The following is a 22,395-nucleotide window of genomic DNA, read 5'->3' on the forward strand; positions in this document are numbered from 1 at the left end:
TTATTTTACCATCATAAGGAAGCCAATTTAGCTGGCAGAAATGCAGATAAGGCACAGTAGAGCCAAAATGTAGAGTCCCAACTGAATGCATTTTGTAGTATACATTTCTTTTCCCAGAGACACAATCAAAGACTAACATTAAAGAATATAGACGGGGGAAAGCAGATTTTTTTTTTTAAATCTAGGCCTATGAAAAACTAGGGCATTAACTTCACCCTTGCATAGGACATTGTAACATATTGGCTAGGATCAACAGAGTCTGATATGCAGCTAAATAATTTTGTTGCACATATGGATATTCTCAATTTTCACTTCCAACAAGAACCACTCACACTTTATTGAAGAATGCTCTAGGGAATCTCCCAACTGTCAGGGGCAGCTGGAAGGGATGTGTGTCCTAAAGAGACCATCCTTGCCCAACCTACTGTCCCTCCAGAAGTTTTGGATTTCAACTCCCTTCAGCCCCAGTAAGCATGGCCCATGATGGCAGATGATGGGAGCTGTAATACAAAACACTACAGAACACGGCAATAGTTTGAACAGTGCTGGATCGGAAGGCTTACTGTGATGCAGTCATCTACTAATGTTCATAGGAAAGTCATTTAGATCTTCTCTGCCATAGAGTTTTGCTAGATCCTCCCATACACTAGTTTTGCCTGGGCACCAAGTTTTTTTATATAGTTTTTTTTAAATGTGGAGCAATCACAGCGTCCTCCACTGCATTTAGGACTTTTAAATAGTAGTAACCAGCACCATGACTAGGGAGTCACTGTAGATTAAATAAAACCAGAGTAATAAGCGCCATCTCAGAAAACTGTCAGACAGCACAATTTTGAATCATTTAATGGCATAGCAAGGTCAATGGACAGCTCTGGGTACAGCATGTCAGAGTAGTTCAGTCAGGAGGTTACTGGTGCTTGAATGACAATGGGTATAAAATGGTGCAGTGGTATACCAACAAGAAATGATTAGAAAAGATATGCATTTTTTCTGGAAAAACTAGTCTCGCTCCCTCTGTCTGGAAAGGTATGGTGTTTCCTACAATATTTTTTACAATGTCTGGACAAAACATTAAAAGTAGCATTCTTTCAAGCTTCATGCCTGCAATGGCAAGTTGGGGAGCTTATTTGCCACTTAAAACAAGACGGGGTGCCTACTCATATGTAAGTTGTTCTTTAGCTCTTGTCTTTCACTGTTCATCTGCTAATCATTACATGTATATACAGTGGTACCACGGTTTACGAACTTAATCCGTTCCGGAAGTCCGTTCTTAAACCGGAACCATTCTTAAACTGAGGCACACTTTCCCTAATGAGGCCCCCACCACCAGTGCCCTTCCACCGTTCAGATTCCGTTCTTAGACTGAGGTAAAGTTTGCAAACCAGGACACTACTTCCGGTTTTGTGGAGTTCATAAACCGAATTGTTGGTAACCAGGGCTGTTCTTAAGGCAAGGTACCACTGTACTGCAAATGCAGCAAAGGAACAAATGATGGGCAGGGCAGACAAATGACAAATGAAACAAAGCAATCAAAAGCTTCCTTTAAGTAATCTCTAATCAATAGCTGGAGCTCCAGCTTTGATTCATGGCTATGGCAAATGAGGCAAATTGCCTGACCCTCTTTACTACTGATCCCAGTAGGTTTGCCTTCAAAATGAACAATATCATAAAAGCAACGTTTTACTTTTTGATACTAGAACTATGATGGAAATTCTTATAGTACATTTAACATCCAGCACATTTCTAAGTCTAGATAAAGAAATGTAGCATCTAGGCAGCTGTGCCACTTTGTTGAAAGGAGCCCACTGTGTAATTGAGACACTGGCAAAGAATGGCTGAGCTAGAATATGTTCTGCTACTCTGACATCCAACAGTGAACGCCCCCACCTCAAAAATAATCAAGTTTCCTTAGTTGAGAGTAACATTTCAAAAGGGCATTTAGGCATTGCTGAAGCACCATTAAGAGCCAACCCCCTGCTGCCTGCCTGAAAAGTGTGTCTACAGTCTGGGACCTCTTGACCTCACTTTCGGCAGGAAATTGGGCAAATTCAAACCTCCATGATTTACTTGAGTCTTACAAACTTCTGTTGGAGAAAGGCAAACAATGCAGGTAATTAACTCAACAGAAGCCTAATTAAATCCCTATTATGGAAGCAGGGCATGAAATTGATGGTGACATAAGGATGGTTCTTCCCAACAATAGAAAACGCATCAGTCAACATTTGTTTCAGGTGCATCCAGGCCTTGTATTGGAGATCACCAACTGATCTCTCTCACTCTCTCTCACACACTCCCCACAACTGGTACTGATGGTGTAATCATCCATCACTTTCTTTGACAAAGTGCTGACACTTAGCCATGGCTCAGACAATTCTAACTCACTCCCCACCCCCAGCCGCCAGCCTTCCCAACGCTCAACCAGCTAATATTCATTACAGGAGCCACAGTAATTAACCCAAGACTGATAGGGTATTTATCGTGAATCAGTTTTATGTACAAGCCATATCCAGTTGCAAGTGTCAACTCTGCAATGCAACAGGGCTCTCACACTGCTCAGTCTGGCATTCCTGGCTGTTTGACAGCGGTCTCCTTTCCGCAGACAGCAAAAGAAGCCAAAGCACTGGGATCCAGAACCTGAGTGGGAGGCTGGGAAACTGGCCTAACTTTTGGTGATTTTTTTTTTAAAGCAACATCTCCACAAGAAGCGACTCATTTGTGTCAGACTGCCATTTAGCAAAAAAAAACAACCCCAAAACATTTTAAAGTTTCCATTTGCTACTGGAGAATTTATTTCCTTTGCTTTGGCTAAGTGAACTTTCTTCTTCTTTAACTGCATGCAGTATTAAAACTATTTTAAGACTCAATAAAGAATGAAGAAAGTTATCCCCCCCCCCACAAAAAAGATCCTGATGGAATTCACATCTCCTGAGATATGAAGGACTCTGAACCTCACCCCACATGGAAAAAGAAAAACTTCATAGGGGGGGGGGGCTAATCTTAAGAGTAATAAGTGAAAATGACTGATTTCCCAATGATTAGTGTATAATCATTTATAGTGTTTGTTTCTGAAAACATCTGTACTCTATCTCCAACACAATTACAATAATTAAAAATACAACAGAAGTTATGTGCCAACAATGCAATACCCAAGTCAAAGAACACTATTGTGATGTTAAACTTATTTTCAAAGGCAACCTATAAATATATTGAATAAATAATCAAATGAAATAAATCCCCAAGACAGAAAGAGAACAAAAAGAAGAAGATAGAATAATTCTCCTGAGCCACTTCACTGGCACAGACTGGAGTGCAGAAGGAAGATGAAGACCACCTGCCTATTCAGCCTGCGCAACCTGCAAGCAGGATCTGAGCACAACTGTGATTCCCCACATGTGATTCCCAGAAACTGGTATTCAGGGGTATGCTGCTTCCAACACAGCTAACAGCCATTACGGATAGCCTGATCCTCCATGAATTTGTCCAATCCTCTTTTAAAGCTGTTCAGATTGGTGACCATCATCACCCCTTGTGGGAGCAAATTCCATAGTTTAACTGCGCGCTGTGTGAAGGAGGACTTTCTTATGTCTCTCCTGAATCTTCTGATGACCAGCTTCACTGAATGCCCCTGAGTTCTAGCACTCATTTTCTTCATGCAATGCATGATTTTATACACCTCGATCATGTCCACACTTAGTTGCCTTTTCCTCTAAACTAAAAAAGTCCCAAGTGTTGTAGTATTTCCTCATAGTGCCTTGCCCTAACCCCGTGATCATTTTGGTTGCCACTTTTCTGAACTTTTTCTGGATCCTTTTTGAGGTGATAGGACATTTTTGTTGAGCTAGCCAACACAATTTGAAGATCCTGTTCCTGGTTACTCACTCATCAGTCTCGCCCACATGCTGGTATGCACACTATGAGGGTGAATATTACTCCCCCATTGCTGGATAGCTAACATGGGGATAATAAATGTTTTTTTACTGTTCTCATGAACAAAAGCAGTGCTATTTTCCTTCCCTCCCACAATTTTCTTCTCAGCAGCCATATTTTATTACATTGTGAAATCATATTCAGCTTGAACCATAACAGACTACTATTATGAAAGAAGTAAGGAGGATTTAATGATACATTGATCAAAATGTTCTTTCCAACACTTTTTTAATACTAAAATTATACTTACATCATTTTTCCAAGGAAGGGTGGTTGGGGGGGGGGCTGGGTTGTTTTAAGTATCTATTGTCACCTCAATGCAGTTTCTATTATGAATTACCTAACAAGGAATACCTTTATTTTATTTCGTTCTGCAAGCAGAATGTATTTCCACTGAATGCATAGAGACAACATTCCCCCCCATGCTTCCCATCCACAACTTGTCAAAGGGCAAACCTGAAGAGCTCCTTCCATTTACAGAAAGAATTTGGATCCAGGAGGCAGCTCCCACTGGAGGAAAGGAGAGTGGCAAAAACTGACACCTATTTCTCCTTCCCTCTGCAACCCCTCCAACCTCTTACATGATTCTGTAGGGTCCTCAAACCTTCCAGAGCAGATTTTGAGGGGACATAGTGAGGTGCAGGAGGAACCAATGAAAAATGCCTCCTTTATTCCACCTGAGGCTGTGTCTAGTTAGCAAAGTTCCGTTCTGGGGAAGTCTTGATCTAACCCTTAATGCTGTGTTAATTTTCATAATATGTCTTGAACATAATTTCTCTTAATCCAGAATTTGAGTTTCATAATGAGTATCATCAGTCACTTCTTCAGTAAGCAAAGCACTTTAGTTTACCTAGGCTAAAACTAGCACTCAAACTTGCCAAGCAATTGCTTGTTTGTTTTCCCCCTTTTCAGCCAGCATTTTGTAATAACCCAGCAGCCAAGCAGGAACTTGGAACTTCTCTTTAAAACTAAAATCCTGATGATCAGCTAGTTTAAAAGGCGAAAGGGGGGTGGATTCAGTCGCATCCTCCTCCACTCCACTCCTCTTCCCTGTCGACACCTGATCAGTGGAAGTTTGGGTGGTGGCAGCAGTAGGTGTATAAACCAAGCAAAAACTACAGTTTATTTACATTTCAGGCTATAAATGGTGAGAAAGACCAAGTTCAGTTAAAAAAAAAAAAAAACCACCCTAAAATTCTAGAACAAGTTTTCTACTATCCTTATCCATGACAAAATAAAAATTGAACTAAGGTGCAATGGTATTTTGTGCATTGCTATTGCTGAGTCTACACATACAAGAAATGGGAGCCTTAAAAAAGAAGTCACCCATAGAGTATGGATTTCATGCCCCTTTAATTTGGTTTGAGATCTCTCCATGACTGAGAGTTTCCATGTTTTGTTAAACCAACCTGTAATAGGTAGCAAATCTACATTTGTTCATTTACCACTAACAGAAACTTAGCAGCTGCTAGCAACGACAAAATTAGCTTCTACTTAAATGTTGGCATGGCCTTGACATCTAAGCACCATGGTGTCTGTGCATTTTTAACAGTTTCTGTATTTACTCCATTAATTTTAGGGGCAAGTTTCTCCAAAGGTAAGTCATAATTCACACAACGACTATGCCTGTTACTTAGTCCAAACAGACTAGGATCTACAAAGATCTGTTGGCCAGTCCAAAAGAAAAACCCTGTGCTATTTTAATAGCTGTTCGTTGAGGTGTCTCTCAGGGCTGACAAGTTACTCATGTGAAAGGAAATATATTCTCCTCAAATAAGCAGGTAAGTGTCCAGCTACAGAAACACTTGAACATTTCCAATATTTTAACTGATATGTTGAAGTGTCAAGTGATCTGAAACTAAAATGGTTCAATACAGTTTTCTTTAAGTGAACATTTTTGGGCTACCTCTGTGCCAAAACCTTCAATCAAGCTGCATATAGCTATAAAGTGTATGGTCTTAAGAGGCCTTTGTCGTTACCTTGTCCTACATTTTGTAGGATAGATGCCATAAAATTTCACCTGGAAACATTTCTGAAAGATATTCAGCTGATGCACTGTAAAATCTTTTCCAAACAGTGTGTTTGGTAAGTTAAAGTACTCATGGCAACAGGCATAGCTTTAGTTTTTATATAAAATGCTTTTCTCAGACCACTGCTAACACGATGGCTCGATATAATAATACAGTATTGATATCCATCATCATGACAACTAAACCCACTGAACACTAATAAAACTCATGGGTGTTTTTTGTTTGTTTTTTTTAAAAACCCTCTCAAGATCAGTCCTTTAGAAAAGCAGGAGAGTTTTTCAAAACCTACTATAACTTAACTTTACACAACTAGGCAAACTGCTTAGACTAGAACAGACAACATATTAGGGACGCTACATTTGACATGAGGTAGGAGAATATATGACAGGTTCAGCTGTTCGGGTATCTGAATCTGTAGCGTGTATAGCATGGTTTTGGTACTAATTCCTTGTGTTTGGATAAGTGAATTTTTGTATAACAAGCATTTAGATAGCAGTATCTTTGTGTAATCGGCTCTCCCTGAGTTGCTCAGAGCAACTGACATATTGGTCCCAAGCAATCTTTCCCCAAGATGGCTTATAGTAGAAGAACTGCTTAGTTTTAGCAGTAGAACCTTCATACCATTCTCTGCACTAGCTGCTCTCTCACTCTAACTTACACATGAGCCATTCTTTGAACTACCGGTATTTATCTGTTATTTCATTTAGTAGGGCATCTCTTTTCCTGTCTCACAGCCAAGTTGCTCTCTAGCAGTCAGTCACAGAGAAAATGGAGGTCTGCTGAGAAAGTACATTTATTGCTCTGCATACAGCAGGTCTCCTGGCGATTATTAAAATAGTGGTGGTTAAACTACAATTTATGACACCCCTTTTGAGAACACTGAAACAGCAATGATAAAACAGAGCCATACATTTTGTACAATGGTGCTCAAAAGGTGGCACAGGAGAACTCCCTAAACATGCAATAAACTGACAAATATGAACACTCCCTTGACTCTGCAAGTGTCATAGGGGTAGTAAACCAATAAATTAAAATTCTCAGTAAAAAGGATGAGGGGAGCCACAGGTATTGTTTTGCTACACACTGGGTTGTATCCAATGGAGTGCAAGAGGACTTCAACTTGCACAACAAGACTTCTGCTTTCATTTCCTCCCTGCTGTAGCACCCCTAAAATCTACTCTGGAGAGTCCCTCTGGAGTAGAAGCTTGTAAGATGTCCTAACTTCTTTATTGGAGATTAGTAACAATTTCAGCTTCTACATTTTGCAATGTAATCATGGAATAGCACTACAATCACCAAAATTCAGCAATAATAATCAGTTTCTATTGTCAGACAGAGCATGCCTACTGAACAAACAGCAATCACTCATTTGCCATCCTGAGTCCAACATTTACTATTCTCAGACAAAAAGCTTTCCCGGCCACTTTCTTGGAAGTACCTCTGCTAACAAGTAGTTCAAATTTCTTAAAGCAGAAATGCAGTGCACTTATCTTAAGAACTGTTTGCAATGGCCAAAACTAGACCTTCTAACATATGACAATAGCTTAAGACTCCCATTTTAAGAGAAAAAGAGAAATAGTGTAGCAAGCTAATATACAAATATTTCCCTTTAGGCTATATTTTGGACAAAGTTAAGTGAAATTTGTGTTTACCAGCAAAATATAAAATATCAGCAGATCACAATGGGAGTCTGTTTTTGAAGAGGCCCAGCATATTAAATTTAATAGAAATATAGCTCTACTTACAATTGCTGGGGGATCATTCCATTCTTCATATGATGTGGCAGCATATGGGTAGATCCTGTCATTGATAATCTTGAGGGTTGCCAAAGCAATAGCTTTCATTGACTGAAAGTAAGCTTCCCAGAACCATCTTGCCTGCAAAGAATAATGAATAGTATTTTCACAACATATTTATGTCAGACAGAAATATCAAACATCTGTATATGGTTGAAACATATATGTGTCACATGCAACTGTCGCTAAGAAACTGAATCTAGGATGGGGTTTTGAAGACTAAAGCAGATCTGGTTCTCAGTGACTCCACCATGTTATACAGAAGTTTCTCCTAACACTGGGCTGTTTCAGCCCAGACTGATCCCACAGAGTGATGCCATAAACACATAGATTCACTAAATCACCACAGCTGTCCAACCTGGAGCCCTCCAGATGTTTCTGACTCCAACTGTCATCAGCCCCAGACAGCATGGCTGAAGATCAGGAAAGATGGGACGTGTGCCCCAAACATCTACAGGACATTAGACTGGGGAGGCCTACTATATACACTAGTGTGCCAGCTGCACCCATTCCTGGAGCCGTCCAATCTGGCTACAATGATGCACACCTTAGTTACATTCATCCATTCATCCTTAGTTACATGCTGCAATGTGCTTTTGAAAAGTGTTTGGAAACTTCAGTGGATCCAAGATGCTGCGTCCAAACAGCTGACCCAAGCCAGTTACAAGGAGAAGAGAAGCTCATTGTGACAACAGCTGCACTGGCTACTGGTTCATTTTTTGTCACAATTCAAAGTGCTGGTTATGAACTATAAAGCCGTATATGGCCATGAGCCTGGCTGGGCTTTAAAATCTTCTAGGGAGGCCACCTTCACAGGCAGGTTTGCCATGCACCTAATTATAGACAGCAATTTTGGAGTCACTGGTGAGCTTCCTTAGGGAGGATATGGAATAGGCAGGAAAACATGGCCAAAAAGGTTGATCAGACTTGCCTTTCTTGTTCTTTAGACAGTAAACATATAATGGTAGTGCACCTAAAAAGCAGGAGAGGCAATGGGTCTGGCCCTATTTTATCTTATTTATTTGCTTTTTATTAAATATAGTGTATATACTGCTTGACTGCAAAAACAAAAACAAAAAACCTCAAAACAGTTTATTGTTTCCTGATAATAAATATACTGTAGAAAAAGCTATTCCTATTCTAGCCCTTTAGAAACAATGGCTACTGGTGCCATATACTGCAAGCAGCTAAATCCAAACTACAGAACTCAAAACGCAAGGATGTACACAGAGAACACATTGTCTTGTTATCATTTTAAATTCACTGCCAATTATCAGAATATTTTTCCAGAAAAAGAGGTGCCAGAACTCACCATGAACACCTCCCTGGTTCTCTTATAATGGCAATGGCGCCCACCCAAGAGGTGCTGGAACTGAGTTCCAGCGAGTTCTGGCTGAAAAAAGCCCTGAGAATAGGCAATGGGTAGCTTTTTAAAAATGTAATTAATTCATTCCTTGCTTCTCATACAGAACTGCAACAAAACAAATTTGTAAGGACTTGGGAATCAAATTGATTCTGAAAACTATCAACCCCAAAGGAAACATACTTTGCCAATAATCATATCTCAAGCGGTCTGGCCTTACAGAAGTTATTTTCTCCACTTAATTGTTTCTGCAGAGATCTCCAACACAGTTAAGTGTCCAGAAGGCACTTAAATTTAAAGACCTCCCCAAGGCCCAGTATCAGCCAGGAGGAATATCTGCATGTGTTTGTGTAGGACAGCCAGCCAGCAAGGAAAACAGTGTTTTTTCCCTCAACTGCATTGACTGTGCATAAAATTTCAGAGCACGATAAAAAGACAAAGGCATAACACAGCTGGTCATGAGTTACTGATGCTTATCTGGTTGACTTCCTAACTGTGAAGAAAAACCAGCAACACAAATATACCGTATTATTCGCCCTATAGGACGCACTTTTTCCCCTCCAAAAATGAAGGGGAAACCTGGGTGCGTCCTATGGGGCGAATGCAGGCTTTCGCTGAAGCTTGGAGAGTGAGAGGGGTCGGTGCGCACTGACCCCTCTCGCTCTCCAGGCTTCAGGAACACATCCACAGCCTAGGCAGCCCTGCGGGAGTTCCCGCAGGGCTCCCTACGCTGCGGATAGCAGCCTGCCGCCCGGCACGAGAGGCACCCTGAAGCAGAGCACCCCGCACGCCGGACAGACATCCGCAGCGTGGGGAGCCCTGCGGGAGTCGCGCGCCGGACAGACATCGGCCAGCCCCACAAGCTCGGGGGACAGCAAGGAGGCGCAGCGCCACCATCCCGCTGTTCCTCGACCTGGTTCGGTTTCCCCAACCTGGTTTTTTTTTGGGGGGGGGGAATAAAGGGGGAAAAAATTTCCTTTATTTCCCTCCAAAAAAACTAGGTGTGTCCTATGGGACGGAGCGTCCTATGGGACGAAAAATACGGTAGTCATGGTGAAATAACAGAATTAAACACAACTTATGAAATTATGCAGTTGTACTGTGTGGCTGAAGACTCTCACTGCTATGTACAAATAAATTATTGTCCTTGAACAGATAAAGTGGTATCTGTATTACAGTAAGCTCTCAAGCAGGACAGGGAATGCTTAGTGTCTATTAAATACAGAGTGCTTTTCTGTGCCTGCAAAATGGAACAAGCCCATTATCCTTTACAAGTTGTCGGTTCCAAGTCCCCTATAAAAAGAACAAGCTCCAACCAGAAGATTCTGAAGATGTAGTTTCTGAGACCAATACATGGATTCCCATAGCCAAGCTGTCAGTTAGTTATGAAAAACAGGGTTGACGTTCACCCTGGGTTCATTGCAGAATTCATACAGAAATAGACCTACAACACAGTGCTGGTTTGTCAGTTGCACAGTAGTATGCAACGTCCCTAAATTTCAGCCCCATATCATTTACAGTTTTCTTTCCATTAGTAAAAAGTTCTGGAGGCAAAAAAATCCCACCAATGGGGCACTGCCCCACCCTCAACCAATGTTAATGTACTGGGAGGGGAAATTGCCCCCAATGGTATTTCACAGCAAAGATTGACCCAGAGAAGCAGACCTGAATTTTTGTAACATTTCACCACCCTAGGACACACAAATTCAACTTGGGGTAAAACAACAACAACAACCACCCCCCAAAAACCTGTCTGTTACATTCTTAGTTTCTGTTTAAGAATTAATGTGTTAGCTAACATGTCCCACGTGGTTTTTCATGCAAAAATTGCTCCAGGGAAGCAGATTAAAGTGATATTCTCCTGACACAACACACATGGCTTGTGACAGATGGTCTATAGGTCTGGTTCAGACACAACACTAAGTCTAACATGGTGGGTTATCTGAAAAAAATGTATCTGCTCCACACAAGCCACAAGATGTAGCCAGGGTTTGTGCTTGGCTAACGTCTGGGTTTATTTGGTTCCGTGTGTGTGTGTGTGTGTGTGTGTGTGTGTGTAAGCATAAGCCCAGGTAGCCAAATCATGTCTTAGCTCCGAAGAGCATAAAAGCAGGACTGAGGAGAAGCCAAGTGGTTGTGATTTTTATTCCACGTACTGCATACTTGCTTGTTCATGCTTAGTCATGGTTTGGCTTAGTATGACAGGCAAACTGCACCACAGGGGATGTCAAGCTTTGGGTAGAAAACTACCCCATAAATCTGTCTATGGTATGGCCATTTTTTTGTTTTCCTTCCTTCAGTTAATATGTGTATCCTAGCTAATATGTGTCCTTAGCTTAGGCTTCTAAGTAGGAAATCATCAGGAGAACTGTAAGATCTTTTAATAGTTCCTGCATGATGAGAATAATTAAATAAACTAGCTTATGCGCTGCTTTCAAAATGCACAATTGATTTTCACAGGCATTTGGCCTGATTCAACAGGGCTCTTCTTATGTTCCTATCTGTATACTCCATATTCTTTCCATATTCTGTATCTTTTGCAATCAACAAAAACATCCAGAGGCCTTTCAGTTCTGCTATTGGGTGTTCCAAGCTATTGGGTGTTCCAAGCCAAGTGCTTCAATAACAGGAAGTTTTCACACACCTTAATGAGGGTGTTCGCAAACAGCATGCAAAATCATCCATGTATTTCCATGAAACTTGGAAATATTCCAGATTGAAATATTAGTATTTTTCTTGTTAATATCCAGGTCTGCACTATTATTTCATAATAGTGAAGAGCTATAAGTTTAATCATTTTGGCCCAATCAAATGCCCTCTCCACCCAATTTTATACTGTGGAAACAGGTTTCTGTGATATGATGTAAGAGTGTCTATAAAAAACTCAATTCCTGCAGGATGCCTTCACCTCCTCAAACTTCTACTAGAAACATCAAAAAGAATGTAATGTTTGTCCCACGAAGGATGGGGAATTAGGAAGACATGAAAGGAAAGGGAACAATTTTTATAGCCTAAATATCTATGCCCATGTATAGCAAAATAATTATTAATTTAAAAAGATAATGATGCAAGGGTTTAATCTACTAGCAATCTTTCTTCTTTTAAGTTGTGTTTCATTGAGGCAAAATCCAAAACTTTCCAAGGAGGCTGCAAATCTCCAAACAGATGTTTTCAGAGCTCAGTGAATCCTTCCCACCTTGTTTGCTTTTCCAGGAAAAAAACTGATTAGCATGGCTAGTCAGTCATCCAGTACTGTCCAATACACAACATTACTAAGCACAACAGGAAATTCTTCTGCTTAAGAAAAAATGCCCCTTCCCTATTTCATCAAAGAAAGCTTTGATTACCCCCCCCCCACTGTGCACGTAATTTAAAAACTTAGACGAAAAGGAAACACAGGTAATTGGCACTATCACATGGCACAACTTTTTCTGACTGATTTGATTTTAAATCAGAGAGACAGGTTAAATTGAGTGATTCTAGATACAAAAAGTCCTCTCCATCAGAGAGTTGACACTTGCTGAAACATGACAATTCAGCTGTGGGTACTGCCCTGTAGAATAAGGTGTCAGGACAGAGTTTCTGGGTTGAACTTCTCTGCATTTTTGCTGTTGTTGTTCTTGCACCTTAGCCCTATTTCATCACTACCTGTCAACCAGCTGCAGCTGTTTGGCTATTAAACCTGCCTCATTTGGTAATCCATGCATACTTTGCATGTGGAGACCAAGGTATTTCTGCAATGAGGCTGTGTGCTTAAAGCTCCACACTGGACTATTTATTTGTCCTGCTTTTCATCCTTGCCTGCCCCCTGGAATTTCCTTCAAATCAATTTATTAGGTGGTCACAGATCCATTCTGTTCTAATCCGTTTCATATCATGGAGAGCCAGAACCTACTAGAATTCTGGTCTTCACTAATTTGTTTTAGAGTTTGTGACAACATCCTAGAAGAACTAGTAGATATGCAGTATTAGACATCCAAGTTGTGACAGTCTATGAGCCAGCTGCATCATAGCTCAACCTCTTTAGTATTTTACAGACCAGGCAAAATCACTTTGCTGAAATGTACTTTTAGCTGCTTTCAAGAACAGCTGCTGTTGTGCTGTTTTTGGATGTCCTTTATTACTGTAGTGTAATTTTTGGTTCTTACAAAAGAATGGTGGTTTCTATAAAGTAAATTAACAAACAAGCTCAGGATTGAGGGATGCACAGGAATAAGCAGCAGACGCAAAACTAATTTGCCTATTAATGCAATTTGTATTTGTTATGTAAAGGAATGATGCATTCATCTTTTCCCTCTAAGTTATCTCTTCCTTTCTCTGGGTTTGATCCAGAAAAGGCAAACCACAAGTCCACTTGCACAATGGGGTTTGCAGGTTCCTATCTGTTCCCCACTGCAGTGCTATGTACCCCATAAAGAGCTGCTTCTAGGGTCCAGGGATCATATGGAATAGTATGGGATAAGGCACAAGGGGCTGAAGGGGGACGTGGAAGCAACAGAATCCAGGAACCCTGTGTTGCATTGCTGTAGTGCCTCTCCACTGGCACAAGACATTTTGGGTTCAAGAAAGTATGTTTAAATGCACCTGTGCAGCTATAAGGCCTATAGGGAGGAGGAGCAGGCCCATGTGATTGGGGTGGCCTGGGAGTTGCAATTAGAATCTTATAAATATTATTTGAATAACATTTCAAAAAAGTAGGTGGGCCTTCATGAGTTTACACATGACATCAGGTTTGGGGCAGATGGATGGAGTTCAGGGGAAATGGCCTAGCAGGCAAAATGAGGAGATGTGGAACCCAATTTTGATCGATGTGCGCTAGGGTCCCCCACCCACTGGTTTACAAACAAATGTTAGCGTTAGCTTCTCATGTGCTTAGCTGAACCAAGATGCATTTATTGGGAAGAGCAGGATCAATTTATTCCACATGCATGCACGCCTCCACTTGAGGAAGGAAACGTCTGTACCACGTGTACCTCATAAATATTGGCAATATTGTAATTTTCCACACTCCCTAACAAGGTAGTATAACACAAACTCAGGCCAGACTTGGTTTTAGCACAACAATATGCTAATAAGAGAAGTTGAAGTGTATGGTAGATATTTAGAATAATCTTTTTGCCAGGATCAAGCAGGAATGTAGCATTTGCAGAAATCTACACACTGTAGATTTCTAGTATCCGTAGATACTAGCCTTCACCATGTTTTGGACTACAACTCCCATCATGCCTGACCATTGGCTATGATGGTGGAGGCTGATGGGGTTGGTGACCTCCCAGTTGTTTTCGACTCCCTAGCAGGGGAAAGTTGATTTAGGCAAAAATGCTATTTTCCTTACAAATGCACATGCTAAACTACCCCCCCCCAAGTCCTGCACAGCATCATGTTATATACTACAGTTTATTGCCATAGCATGAGCAAAACTTGCTGTTAGCATAATTAGAGATGCTTCATCATACTGCACAATGACAAACGTCTTAACTTAATATGAAAAAATAATACTGGCAAATGCACAAAAAGGCAGTATTAATGAAAACAGATTAATCACATGGGGGCTACATCAGCAGGGGAAAACTTTTGGCTTGCATCAATCACCTAGACCAAAGTTCTAGTCGGAAAAGAGAAAAATCAGCCAAGAGAAAGGGAGAAGGACTTGGAAGAAAGCAATAAAAGTTAATTGCCTAACCTAACGGTCAGGCGCCATAGCATTGCAAGTTGTTGCCCCACTGCAAGAGTCAAGTGTTCCCAGAGTGCCACACTTCACACCGTTTATGAGGTCCTGAAGTGCTACCATTTTCATGTTGGCAGAGGTTACTTTAATGGCTTTCTTTTGGAAAAGCTTTATAGAAACCAATACATCTTTTACTACCTTCAGGTAAGCAAAACAGAGGTGACTGTTCTAACAGTACTGCAATTATCCCTAATTTTATACTGGCCTTTGTCCTTTATTAAACTTTTAGTCTTTGCAAAGCCAACTCCCTCCACCCAGACTCTGTTTTAGCTTCTCGCCATAAATTTTCACAAGCTTCAACTTATCAACATATCCACTGCCATTAACAGTACATCTGTACCTGATGCAAATCTAAACCTGATATCCTATGAAATACTGCAAACGTGCATTAAGTTGTATTAATACAAGTCCCGCTGATTTCACAAATTTTTCATGTGGGAGGCAAGCCACATTAATGCACACTTCATCAGATTGCTCTTACAAGGATTGGGGACCCTCCAGAGCAGATTTTGGGGGGCTCACAGAGGGGAGGAGAAGAAGGGGAAGTCCTATTCCATGAACTCCACTTACACAGTATTGGATAAAACCTATTTCATTACATGTTTATTTTATTTTATTTATTTCATAAAACTTATCACTGCTTGACTGTAAAAAAACCTCAAAGTAGTTCCACAGTGATCCACTGAAACTTGATAACAAGCTAATAGAAACTGAAGGAAGACGCTTTACACTCCAAAAAAAAAAAAAAAAGTAACTTAAAGAATTGTATTAGGCCAGTTTGTAGGTTAAAATTATTTAAGTGGTATGAGTCTTGGAGTGAACACCCTCACACTCAACTCTAGGAAAGAGTAAAAAGTGAACAGGATATACTGTGTTTATCTGACATGATACTTTTTAAATAACTTGAACTTTTTAAATAAAAAACAAAACAAAATTTTGCACCGACAGACTGGGTGAGCAAGGGATGCTTCGTTCAAAACAAACACAGTACAGCCCAGCTAACCTCTTACCTGTTGTGGATATTGAGGTGGAAGGAACATGAGAACCCCAAGATTCATACCAAGTAGAGATTTGACATCCCCTCCCCACAAAAAAGTAAACGGTGTTTCCGTGCGCTGCTCTGGTTCACCAGAAGCAGCTTAGTCATACTGGCCACATGACCCAGAAGCTGACTGCGGACAAACGCCGGCTCCCTCGGCCTATAGAGCGAGATGAGCGTGCAACCCTAGGGTCGTCCGCGACTGGACCTAACGGTTAGGGGTACCTTTACCCCACAAAGAAGTAATGAGTAAACAGGCCCTGCAATGATGGACTGCTGTATAAATGCTTTTTAAAGCATTTAAAACAGGACAGGGAGAAAAGGAAGTGTGTATTGCCATTCTATCCAAGAATACTGAGATCATCGAGCCACCAACTGACCCCATGGTCTTTATGGTACTTTAATGCCAAGCCTAGCTAAAACTACCATTGCCAGCATTTGGCAAACTGAGATGCCAACCTAGGAAATTTGAAGTCTCACTTTGTAAGAGCACACATTAGGAGTATTTCATTATTGATCAGACCAGAAACCTGTATGTAAGGAATGAAATCTTAGCCAGTACCAACATTTGTTTTGTAGTTTCAGATTCACAAGGAGCACCAAGGTCACAGTTCAAAATCCTTGTCTGACCCTCCAGATATTGGTCACTTGGGAGTTGCCTTCTATAGGTTCTCAGTTTCGTTGCTGTAAACTACTGACATCGCAGACGAGTCCCAGTGGTGAGGTTAAAAAGGGAAGATATGTTGTGTTACTAACTCTACCTTTTATTGATCCTTATTCTGAGTTTGCGCTTCAGTAGTATTCAAAGCATCATTTTATGCAAGTCATTCAGATGCATAATAGCAAAAGAGAAACATTACAAATGTCTACTAGTGCCAGACTTTGCAAACTTGCCAGTGTTCTATGTTCTTGCTCAGTTCTAATGATGGCAAATTCTGTGTGAAGACACATGTAGGCATTTGCATATCTAAGCAAGGACACTGACGTAACATAGCCTCCCTCCTCCAATTTCAACTTGGTAACCTCAAGGTTGGATTACTGCACTCTGCTATTTGTGGGGCTACTCCAGAGTAGCTAGTGTAGAACATGGTAGCTAGGTTGCTTGTTAAATGCATGAGGTAGTTCCCCCACCCACCCACTCTCTTTTCGGGATTTGCACTGGCTGCCAATTTGCTACCAGACCAAGCTCAATGTTTGGGTACTAATGTATAAGGCCTTACAGAGCTCAGGACAGGTTACTGACTCCACAATAACCTGCCATCAAATTTATCTCAAGTAATGAAGACAGTCCAAGCAACCAAGGCTGGAGCACCTGAAAAATATATCAGCAATATTCAGCAAAGCAACTGTGTTGGGCCGGGAAGGAGGGAACAGACAACAGCAACTCCTCTAGATTCAAACTATGGTCGCTAATCATATATTAACCAAGCTAGAAATGAATAATTCCTGGGTGAACAGGTGAGTTTTAAACTGGCACACACACACACACACACACACACACACACAGAGACGATTCAGGACTGCCATATTTCAGAGGGGAGGGACAATAGTTATAGACAACAATGGTACTTTGAAGGAGGAAGAGCAGAAAGACCATGAGATTTCTTCTACAAAATCATACCTAATTCCACTGAAGGAGATATATCAGAGCAACAGAAAACAGCCAGGCAATACAAAGTCTGTAGTATTGATCTTTCAGAGCAATGAGTCAATAAGCAAGGACAGACACAGGAATTCTTCAGCGAAATTTTTACAATCCTTTTGTGTAAATGTTTCACAGATCCAACATTCTGCTTTGTACTTATCACCTCACAAACCCAAATCCACAGATATTCACATCTGCTTCAGTTACTGCCAACACAAGAGGGGTTTGCCAGGAATGGGGAGAACAAAAATCAGTGCTATGCATAAATATATAACGCAATATGACTGCCAACTGAAAAAGGGTGAAAAAGGATTCAGCTACATTTTCTGACAAGTGACGGACAGCTCCCGAAACAGAAAGCAATAGGTTTCAAGTCTCGAGGGTATCGCTTTCAAATATGTCAGTGTTCTAAGGGTGGATCAGTTTTCCCTGCTGCAGGCATCCAGCTGAGAGGTGAAGTCCCAAGAAAAACATAGGAATCCAACAGCAAGCCTTTGAGGTGGCAAGAACCAAGAGAGGTTCAAAGACAAGGCTGGTCAGTGGGTAGCACCTCCAAGCACCACGGAGGTTAGAGGTTAGTAAAGCAGGAGCCACTGTCCAATAAAACTGTGTTTAGAGAACCCACTCGGCAGATAAATTGAGGCTCTGTTTACACCTTTCCCAGCTTTCTGAGCTATCTACTGATGCTTCCTACTGTGATTTGGTACTATGTCCCCTAGCCATCTCCCTTGGTCGACAGCTGCCCTGGCTCTAGACTGGGCAGGCTTACAACATGGCTGGAAACTTTTAATCAGTATCCAACATCATGAGTAAATAAATACAAAGGGCCTGCTGCCACAACAACATCGATCTTATTTGAGATTTCTCATTATTGCCATAACAAGGGAATAGAAGATTTTAATTCCTTTGAATGCAGAGGTTAAATACGAAGGAAATTTAGGACTAAATTTCTTTTTGCTTCAAATAGGGATCTGTTTTATTAAAGGGCTGCCCTTTATCCTAGACTACACAAGGGATGCCTCGTATCTCACAAGGTCCTCAGTGTCACAGTATTCCATAAAGTGTGTAACCAAGAAAAGCTATAATGATAATTTTGTTCTGGTGACCAGTGTTTAATAAACAGAAGATGAAGAGTCTGCTCAGAAGTCAAGCACTAAGCCCCACTATGAGGGGTGGCTATGATCACTCAGGAGCAGATACTTTTCACATACTCACAAGACACTATTACTGTTTCTCATTCCCAGGACTGATGCCTGGCCCCAAAATCAGTTTAGGTCTGAACCCTAGGACCCCTAGACTTCAAATAAGAAGGCCTCCAATTAACTGCAGAAGGGAGAAACCTAGCAGAAGGGGAGGCAAGGAGTTATTTCAGCCCGGCATTCGCTCCTTGAGCCACATGAAGTTTGATTAGTCTTCCAGTGCCTTATGCCACCTATTTACTGTGAATATATACATATTAGTGCAGGTTTACTGGTGACATGCTCACAGGTAGAGGATCTAGCACTGTAAATGCTTTGTTTAAAAAAATTGCATCCCCAAAATTCTAACACAAGATTGCTTCATTACATAAGAACCAAGAACACTATGTGAGAAATGCGGTAACTAGGGGAAAAACACTTATGGACAAATTTATAAATATACAAAACATTATTAGATGCTAAGGATTCTTATAGCTTCTGGCAAGCAGGCACGTAATAGAAGATTCTTCTTCACCTTACTGCACGATCCTTCTTAAGGTCCAGCATAACAGAAGCATATTCTTTGCAAGATCAAAAAAAACTGAGGTGATATAATGTAACACAAACTCGGTGAGTTATTTTTTAAACATGTTATGTTGTACACACACATACAATCTCTCTTAAGGGAAACAGAGAGCTTCTGCTTCATACATCTGATAAGATGGAAAAGTGTCCAGGGTTGACATTTATGAAGGTAGAAATCTAGAGAGGCACTCTGGGAGGATTAAAGTGGGGTTAGGCTCTCCAGTCACACAATCTAAAATAGTACAAATGGCAGATGGATAAAAGTTCTTTTCAATGTGATAATGATTCTAAAGAGCCTGAGAAAGAGGCTGTTTTCCCTCAAGGGGAAGACAGATGGCTGAAAGTCAAATATACTAATTAAATGCCTTTCAAATATTAGCAGTTGCCCATAAGTTCTCCTTTAATAATTATTTAAAATCTGTGCATTCTCATTTTTTCATACACAACCAAACACAGACTACGCTTTGATTGGAGGTAAATAAATAATTTGTTGTACACTATATAAGCAGTCTAGTACGAGGCTGTCCTGGGCAGATTTCTCTCCAGTTCCCATCTCCATATTCTTCACAATCCATTTGGTGCAGAACTTTTTCCCGGGTTAAAAAAGAAGAGGTTTCACACGCCTGCATATATTGCCTGGAGCCAGTAATAGCTCATATAGCTGTCAGCGAACTGATAAGAGTCAAAATTACTCCACCGAGTCCCCTTTAAAGAAGAGCCAAAAGCAGCACATTAAACGAAAAAGGGGAAGGGTCACAGAAACCAGTCACTCATGCTGTTTTAAAGTGGCATTAAAAACAAATAAATTATTTACTCCTGCAAATATCTCATTTGACCTGGAGACTGAAGCCCACTTGGAGGTCAGAGTTGAGACATTTGGAACAAAAGCAAAACACGCTGCCACTGCGATGCTTCTTCTGAATAAAGAGGTCAAAGCAGCACTAATCCCTCCTCTTTGGCATAAAAGGGAGACGGGCAGTACAGAAAACTTCAGGCTTGCTACCCAATTAAGCAGAGGGTATCTTTGCTTGTTTTATAATAAATCTCTTTTAACAGGCTCACAGAAGGACAAAAGGGCTCGGGCAAAATCTACCAACAGTATCTCTCATACAAGCTCCATTACTATGAACAGAAATTGTATGAAGATCAGCTCCATTGAATTATTTTTAGAAGGCACCCATTAACCCAATCCTTTTCCTCCCCTCAATACAGTAAAACCAACCTTCTGAAATATAACTACATTATAATATAAATCTCTCTCTCATACCTTATGTTATCAACAAGAACAAACACCAACTCTTCAAGTCTGGAGTTAAGTGTTTCTTCACCAGCCCAGAGTTTAGACAGTTTTAAATGTTTAAAAAGTGAGACTATGGTCCTCCACCTGCCCTCAGGCTATTCCCAGATTAAGTTTACACCCAAGGATGCAGAACTGGCTGCATCATCAAGCTCCTGAAGCCAATCAGAAGCCGCGTCGGACGTTCAGGTTCCAAAGAATGTTTGCAAACTGGAACACTCACTTCCAGGTTTGCGGTGTTCGGGAGCCAAAACGTTCAACTTGCAAGGCATTCGGGATCCAAGGTACGAGTGTATTCTTAAAATGCCATGGCACTTTAAGAGCTGAGGCTCTGTCAGTTCAAAATGGCATGCGGGAAATCTGGTTGCTACCACACTACCCAGCTGATGGGCAGGAAGCCATTCCTGAAGCGGAGCCTGGCTGAACAGCTACCCTGCCTCTGCCAGAGTGGTGAAGGGGTTCTTCTGTACTTCCTTGTGCCTTGGATACCTCAGCCCCAAAAGGGGAAAGGCAAAAAGCCTCCCGGAAGGCAGGGGGAAGAGGAAAACAAGGAAATGAAGAAAAAAATCCGAAAGGGAAGCTCCACTGAAAAAAAGGTAATCCACTAAGCTAAGCATTGAAAATCCAAAGCAAGGAAATTAAGTTGAAAAGGAAATAAAATTAGAAGCACTCCACATGTTGAATTACTGAATTTCTTCAGCACTAAAAGACCCTGTTTGCACAACTGGGAAGCCAGGGCCAGTCTGGAAAGCATGGGATGACTCCTCCCCCCGCAAGGATCTACACATGACCCTGTCCACTCAGAGAACAGGAGCCATCGAGACAATAAAAATGAAGTACAGTGGTACCTCGGGTTACATACGCTTCAGGTTACATACGCTTCAGGTTACATACTCCGCTAACCCAGAAATAGTACCTCGGGTTAAGAACTTTGCTTCAGGATGAGAACAGAAATCATGCTCCAGCAGCGCGGCGGCAGCAGGAGGCCCCATTAGCTAAAGTGGTGCTTCAGGTTAAGAACAGTTTCAGGTTAAGAACGGACCTCCGGAACAAATTAAGTACTTAACCCGAGGTACCACTGTAGTTGTTCCTGTATGCAGGCATGCACAGTTCTTTTCTACCAACTTCAATACCTTTTTCCAGTTTCTCTGCACTTTGGTGACACTGTGACTTTTGTGACTTACAAGCAGATCAAAGACAGAGATCTACAGGAAGCGACAGGAACCTATGACAAATGCAGAGCTTTCTTTGGATTTGCCACTCACAGGAGCATCCAGTTTTCCGGCTCCATGTGAATCTAATACGAGGGAGGGAGGGTTTGAGAAGAATGCTTACTAGGTTGCTTTTTTTTAGAAATCAGGCTGGCAACAGAGCTGCTTAGCAGACATGGGGTGGTCTCAGAAATCCATGTGTTCAGCCAGCTTGCTATCAGTTTCATAAGTTCAATTGGCTCATGTCTCTTCCAAGTGGCAAGTCTGCTGGGGTTAGATAAAGCCAGAAGAAACCTCTGGTTTCTGTAAAACTAAAAGGAGGGGCTGGGGTGGGGGGTAATGGGGACATTCACATACTCCAAGCACACATGGACACCATATTTCCATTCTTTCAAGGCATAACTGCATGGGATTAAGCATGAACACAAATCAGTTTGCAGGATTAGCAGTCAAAGATGTGTCAGAAATTCAGGTGGGCTTGGGGCCTTGTACGGCAAACTGTTTAGCCAACTTGATTATAAAAAGTCTAGATTGCTGGACTTGCCCAAGGTCTCATTGCAAGCAAGTCAGCAGAGAGAAAAGGGGACAAGTAAGCC

At 41.3% G+C, this 22,395-nt stretch overlaps 1 protein-coding gene across 2 annotated transcripts in view; it reads right to left on the reverse strand.

The window, feature by feature from the left end:
• The window catches only part of EXT2 (exostosin glycosyltransferase 2), an 84,415-nt gene that overhangs the window by 32,787 nt on the left and 29,233 nt on the right, over positions 1-22,395 (reverse strand). For both annotated transcript variants that reach the window (XM_081001734.1, XM_081001733.1), the window contains one exon: positions 7,703-7,834. In XM_081001734.1, the coding sequence (XP_080857860.1) occupies positions 7,703-7,834 (132 nt within the window). The remainder of the gene's footprint in view (positions 1-7,702; positions 7,835-22,395) is intronic.

The sequence above is a fragment of the Podarcis pityusensis genome, assembly GCF_964106645.2.
Source record: "Podarcis pityusensis genome assembly, chromosome: 1".
Classification (NCBI taxonomy): Eukaryota; Metazoa; Chordata; class Lepidosauria; order Squamata; family Lacertidae; genus Podarcis; species Podarcis pityusensis.